General features: G+C 38.2%; 1 protein-coding gene across 1 annotated transcript; it reads right to left on the reverse strand.

Annotated features, from left to right (window-relative positions):
* Positions 1–1,779: 1,779 nt before the first annotated feature.
* Positions 1,780–2,509, reverse strand: LOC131691932 (protein G12-like). Its single transcript, XM_058978692.1, has 2 exons — positions 1,951–2,509; positions 1,780–1,884 (listed from the first exon to the last, which is right to left on the reverse strand). Exons 1-2 carry the CDS (start codon positions 2,488–2,490, stop codon positions 1,780–1,782), a joined length of 645 nt encoding a protein of 214 aa, XP_058834675.1. The 5' UTR covers positions 2,491–2,509.
* Between the last annotated feature and the right edge of the window lie 4,080 nt (positions 2,510–6,589).

A 6,589-nucleotide genomic window follows, 5' to 3' on the forward strand; every position in this document is an offset into this window, starting at 1 on the left:
TACATTCGTCGCAGTATCCGTTGATATCGGAAGTTTATGCGTAATCGTTCTCATCACCCTGGAATTCATGAACTAAAAGTTGTAAGCATTGTATCTTTCATTTAAGTTTATGAAAATCGGTTGAGAAAATTTCGAGAAACCGATGTGGATAAATTTTAACAAGATTTTCTATGTAACCGTGTTCCTCAACTCATAACTCCAGAACTAGACGTCGGATCAAAATGAAATTCAATTGCAGCCGATGGGAATATTATACCTTTTATTTGAATCTTAGTTTGTGAAAATCGGTTAAGCCATCTCCAGAAATAGGCTTATAGGTATTTTCTGTGTGTTTTCACTTATTTTGCGATAACACCGGAACAGGAAGTCGGATTAACATAGCTTTCATTTGAGACTATGTTCGTAAAAATAGGTTTAGTCATCTTCAAGAAATCGATGTGCAGGTGCACATTTTGTTAGTAAGTCCGCGTATGCACATATATAGGTACACTTACAAACACACACACACAGACATTTTTCGATCTCGATGTACTGACTCGAATGGTGTATAAGTCGGCCCGCCGGCCCTCGATTAGCAAGTTGGGTTTCAAACAACTGCGTAAGCTTGTTGTATGCGGTAGGCAGGAAGCTGCAAAATCAGCCAAGTTCCAAAAAATCGATTTCACTTAATTTTTCCGTTGGAGATAACATCAAATCTCTACGTTCCATGCATTTTAAAGGTGTTTGGCATCAAAAATACATAAATACGATTTTTGAAAATTTTCCAGTTGCGGCTTATATATATGGAATTTCATATATGGCCGAACAATTCAGTCTATATTTCCGAAACAATACAACCGATCCGTAGAAAATTTTACAGCAGTCTATGGTGATGGTACACCTTTCATTTGAGGCTAAGTTTATGAAAATCGGCTTAGCGATCTCCGAGAAATCGATGTGAATTTGTTTATTTTGAAATATGGCCATTTTTCTCGGGAATGCCGGAACTGTCTGTGGGGGTCAATGTTGCCAAACAGACATTGAATGGCCGTCAGTGAACTAGAACTACAAATCCAAGCAACTAGACTCACAATTTCGTAAATTGTTCACATTTTTACATTAATTGCTGTATACGTTGAAATCGGGATTTTCGGTGTGCTCGTACTCACTATAATTCAAGAACCGGAAGTCGGATACACCAAAAAAATCAATAGTAGCCGATGGGAACGTTGCACCTCTCATTTAAGACTAATTTTGTGAAAATCGGTTCAGAAAATTCTGAGAAACCTACGTGGACAAACTATAACTTAACATTTCATTTAACTATGTGACTGTACGTTTCAATTCGTAACTCCGGAACCGGAAATCAGAATTAAATGAAAATCAATAGCAGCCGATGGGAACCTTATACCTTCCATTCACTAAGTTTGTGAAAATCGGTTCAGCCATGTCCGAGAAAATGATGTGGACATTTTGTTAATATATCCGCACATACACACACATACATACACACATACATACACACATACATGCACACAGACATTTTCCGATCTCGACGAACTGAGTTGAATGGTATATGACACTCGGCCCTCCGGGCTTCGGTTAGAAGGTCGGTTTTTGGAGCAATTGCATAACCTTTCTATATGAGAAAGGCAAAAAGGAACATCTAAAGTGTATATCTGAAACGGCATTCGTTTTGAAAAAAAACAGATTATGTCTAAAACTACATAACATTAAGAAAATATATTTTGTGTTCAAATAAAAGGTAATATTAGTATAACAAGTTCACAAAACTATTAACTAGTATCCCCAGTCGAAGAATCCCTTCACCAGCTCTAGAAATTCATCGACATCGACACCGTATTCACGCAGCTTTCGAAACAGTGACTGTAGCTCAGCAGAACTCTAAGGAACAATAGTCATTTATTATTAGAATCTGTACTGAGAGATTACTTAAGAAGCAATACTTACATTGAAAAGCTCTACCAGCTTCTGGATATCCGTGCTTCTTAGTTTGTCGAAAAAAGCTTTAAAGTCTGCACTGTTGGTCAGTTTTTGTTCAAACAGCGCCAGAAGTTCTTCCTTGGGTAGCAAGCTTAGAACCTCTTCGATCATACCATTCAGACCACGGATACTGACGGATGAACGAGCTTCCACCGTGGACGGTTTAATCGGCTTAACTCCAATCAGATTGGCCAAATCGTTCAGCGCATCATACACATGAACGCCCGCTTCCTCCAGGTAGTCAAGGATATCACGTATTTCCTTGAGGGCAAATACCTGATCCCAAATGGTTGAAAATTCGGGCCCCGTGATGTACTGGACAGCCGCTTGGACCTCCTTGTCCACAAGGACATAGCGGAGGGCAACGTTGATGATTTCCTCTGTCGGTAGCAACGCAACGAATTCGTCGAAATCGTCCTGCAGGGAACGGTTGGTCGGTATTTGCACACTTACGCCCAGGGCAACCGAGGCCACCAAAGCAAAGGAAATAATTGAAAGTAGCTTCATTATTGCACGGTTGGTTTGATGTTCTTGGAATAGCGATTGATGACCGTATGATGAAGAACGCGACTTGAGCTAATTTATATTGATCGTGTGTTATCATATCATATCACCGTTATCATATATTGAGAAGCATTTCATCAGAACGACATCTCAAGTAGCCGGTTGATTCAAACTGATTAACCGATTATGTCGCTAAGTGGTTACGAATGATTGTAGTACATTGGAAAACAATGTTTGTTGATTCGATCAAACAAACTGATATGTTGTAATAATTTAATCTAAAGCATCTACAATTTCTTCTGAGTGCGTTCATCTTTTACTTTATATCATTCGGTTAAAAGTACCCCTCTTATGCCATATGTAAATTATGACACTTCTCTTAGGTGAACTTTTCCATCAAAAGCATACTTCCGCTCAGAGCACAGATAAAGATCCACGGATACACCTCCACCACACCTGTAAGTAACGTGAAATTATTGAGCCTGAGAGTGGTGCCTAGTTTTTTACAACCTTTCGAAACAGCACCGACCTGTTGTGGTACATTCTAAATTCCAGCTTCCCTCGAAGAAGTTATACGCTGGAAAATTATGATGACTCTCTGGAAGAAATAAAACCACCTTTCAAACACGGGAATATACTTTTCTCCCGAAGAAGCTTCGCCCCATAAAAATAACACGGCAAAACTTACGACCATTCTGGGGGTGCCTTACGATGCATGATAGGAGTGTGCATCAGGCATTATTATATGTAACTGCAAACATTTTTCGTGCTGAACGAATAAATGGCCAATCGCGGCGAAAGGTTTTTTGTTGTTGTTGTTGTTTGCTTTGAACAGTTTGCCAAAATGAGCACATCACGGCCACTTGTTCCGTGTCGAATTAAAATGTGATAAATCCGTTGCCTCAATGTATCAAGTGAAGAAAATTTATTACGGGAGGAGGTAATAAAGCTGTGAGGTTCCTAGCGTCGCGTCGCCGCCAATGTGATATCGCGGTTGCTGCTGTGGGCATATTCTGACAAAACCTCAAAAACAGAACCACAAAACCGCATCGTAGAAAGGCTCGTGCGGTTTTGGAATGGTCCAACCCGGCCACGGACGGATGCCATGTTCACGCATTGAATAAATACTGGCCACGGTGGCTATGCCGGTGGTGGTGATGTGGTGCACATATTGCATTAATGGGCGCTCGCTCTGAACATGGCAGCTTCCTTTGAGTTGGGGAAAACTCTTCTCGATCCGGTTCGTGTGAGGTCGAACGGAGAATATTCGACAAGCCAATACCATTAGTCTTCTAATGGAAACTTTGGAATGCGTGTTAGTGTAATTTGCGGTTGATTCGAAATAATTTACTTTCGATTCGGATAGGGTAATACTATCAGAGGATATACATGATTATCTTACATTCACCGTTCTACGAGTACTTCTTTTCTTGGGATTGGTTAATTAATGACCTTTTGCGCTATCGATGATCGCTTAATGTAATAATGTAATATAATAATTCACTAAGGGCCGATTTCTTCACCCTCGCTTAACTTTTAAACCAGGTTCACTAGTACGTTTAAACCTGGGTTAGGCGCTAAGCGAGGATGAAGAAGTCGGCTCTCAACACAGCGAATTCAAAATGAATAAACTCTATTATACACAAAGGATTAAAGGTTTCATCGCGAAATTTTTTTTTTCTCGCGAATTTTATTACGCTATCTGATTGGAAATATGTACAACAATTTTGTATCCGATTCCGTAGAATGTACAATTACTAAAATAACTGAAATAATGGATTTTATGTAACCAGTGATCCATGATTGGTCGGTACAATTCGACTGCTAGGACTGCCCCTTTGTCATTCAGTGAACCTTGACAGGTATAAAAAGAGAATATAAGAAAAATTCGTTAGTTTGTGTTCTGACGTTGTAGGCGTAGCAACTGCTGCGTTTCATATCAGCTCGCATTCTTCGGTGGTAGGTAATAAATCCCATGACTGCCACCAGGCGCTAATAGCATATCATTCCAATGATGCGCTGGCGTAGTGACGTTCCAGTTTCATGCATACATAGAAGATACAACGATGACACACCACAGAAAAAGCAGAAAGCTCTTTCATTCGGAGCTAAATAAATGAACTCACGAATTTCGCGCTAAATCGTATTCAGAGTTGGCAGCACCCTCTCACATTTTAGTAAAACTTTCTGTACATGAAGATTTTGTCACAAAAAGCCACTTTGCATACTTTGTTTTCCAAAAATGATCTAGACTGTCTTTTGAAAAGGGTCAAACTTTTTTCACCAATTTTTTTCAAAAGGGTATTGCCTAAAAATAAAGAATCCTACAAAAAATGTTGTAGGAGTGATTTTTACAAAATTAGTCAAATTTTTGAATAAAAATATTGAAAAAATTCTTCATCCACTCCTACACTAAAATCGATATTAAAAATTTAAAGTCGATTTCCTAAAAAACCCCATCATTGATTTGGATGAAATTTTGTTCCAAGATAGGTAATTATGTTCCCCATCTACCGTCAAAAATTTAAGTTGGATACTTTCAAAGAAAAAAAGTTATTTGAAAAAATGTTTCTTGTTCAAACTGAATTTTTCATAAGTCAGTCAGTCATAATCATCTCAGAATCCAATTAAACTCAGTTTGTGGGAAGATATTGTCTAATTTAGCAACTAAATATATTTTTATTAATCAAGAAACCCATTGAAAAGAGTTTATGTCATTAAAGAAATATTCCATTATTACTTCTTTATTTTCTTATTTTGTTCTGAGGAAGGATCACGTGACAAACCCGTTAACGTACAAATGCTTGAGCCCTTCGCGACCATCCACGGCACCTACACGCGCGATCTCTCAAACATGATAACATCCCGGTGATCAGGTGAACGTCTCAGCGCTAATAAATTTTCAAACTTCGATCTCAAGGGTGAACCTAACAACACCCGCGCTCGCACGATTATGAATTGGTCACTTCCGGAAGTTTCTATCTTTGGTATCAGCAGACTAGGTCTATGCCTTCAACTGAACAAATTAAAAAAAGAAAGCTCTCATATCAACTGGACAACACGTTCTATGGCGACATGCCCGGGAACTTTAGTGATATGGAAGATCATACTTTCTTCTGGTATCTAAACCGTACATCGAAAATTAAGTATCAGATTTACGGTTCGCACGCGATCATCGAAGAACACACGCGAATATGCGAAAGGCACACCACAGTGGGACGAGCCCGGACTTAAGTCCATATATGAATGTTATGCGATATTCTCGCTAGTATTTTTCTCCTATCAGTTGAGCCATCAGAGATATTTTTGCGAGATTTTAAGTGATTTGAACGTAAAATGAATTTTTGGCAATTTTTGAAGGGCATATTTCAGGTGTTTTTTGCATAATTTGACCATAGGAACTGCATCCGGTTATTTTCGTTTTTCAAAGAAATGGTTGATTTTATGCATTGCATTACTTCACCAAAATTATCCGTGTGATAAAATTACATCATAAAATCGCCAAAAATAAGTCACTAGTTGGTTTAGTTAGTGTTTAGATAACTGTTTGTCATAAATTTTTATTGAATTCGAACTTCTAATGCGATAACAACAACGACGCCCGCGAATGCCCGCGATCACACTATACTCATTCGAAAGCTTTTAATTTTCTCTTTAAAATGAGTATATGCTAGTTTTGCGAAAACTTGCGATAATTAGTCAAAATTTTAAAAAAAACTGTGGATGCAGACGCATGGTTATTACTGATATTGAATTTGAATAATCACTTTATAGCTAGAATAATGACACGAATACATGCACAACTGTCAAATAGTATTGAGAGCATGATGAACAAGGGTTTTACTAGTGATCAAGAGTAAGGAGCCGAGTGGGAAGTATGTTTTTAAATGGTAGAGGCATTAAGAATGTTTGAAAATCAGTAAAAATGTTCAACCATCTGAAATAGGTTATAAAATGTTTCTGGAACTATTTCTTGCTAACTTGCGCAATAACTGTCAAATAGAGTGAATACAGTTGAGCTCTAGTCGTTTGGTGAGAATATTTTGATCCGAATTTGTATAGCACTGATATAGCTTAAGTGTATGCGATATTATCCAAATAA

The sequence above is a fragment of the Topomyia yanbarensis genome, chromosome 3, assembly GCF_030247195.1.
Source record: "Topomyia yanbarensis strain Yona2022 chromosome 3, ASM3024719v1, whole genome shotgun sequence".
In the NCBI taxonomy this organism is placed as follows: domain Eukaryota; kingdom Metazoa; phylum Arthropoda; class Insecta; order Diptera; family Culicidae; genus Topomyia; species Topomyia yanbarensis.

What these genes read in the sequence shown, in the direction of transcription:
- LOC131691932 (XM_058978692.1), bottom strand. Translation starts at nt 2,490, where the DNA reads ATGAAGCTACTTTCAATTATTTCCTTTGCTTTGGTGGCCTCGGTTGCC. An exon ending in AGCTGGTAGAGCTTTTCAAT is followed by an intron (nt 1,885 to 1,950) that starts GTAAGTATTGCT and finishes ATTGTTCCTTAG; the next exon opens with AGTTCTGCTGAGCTACAGTC.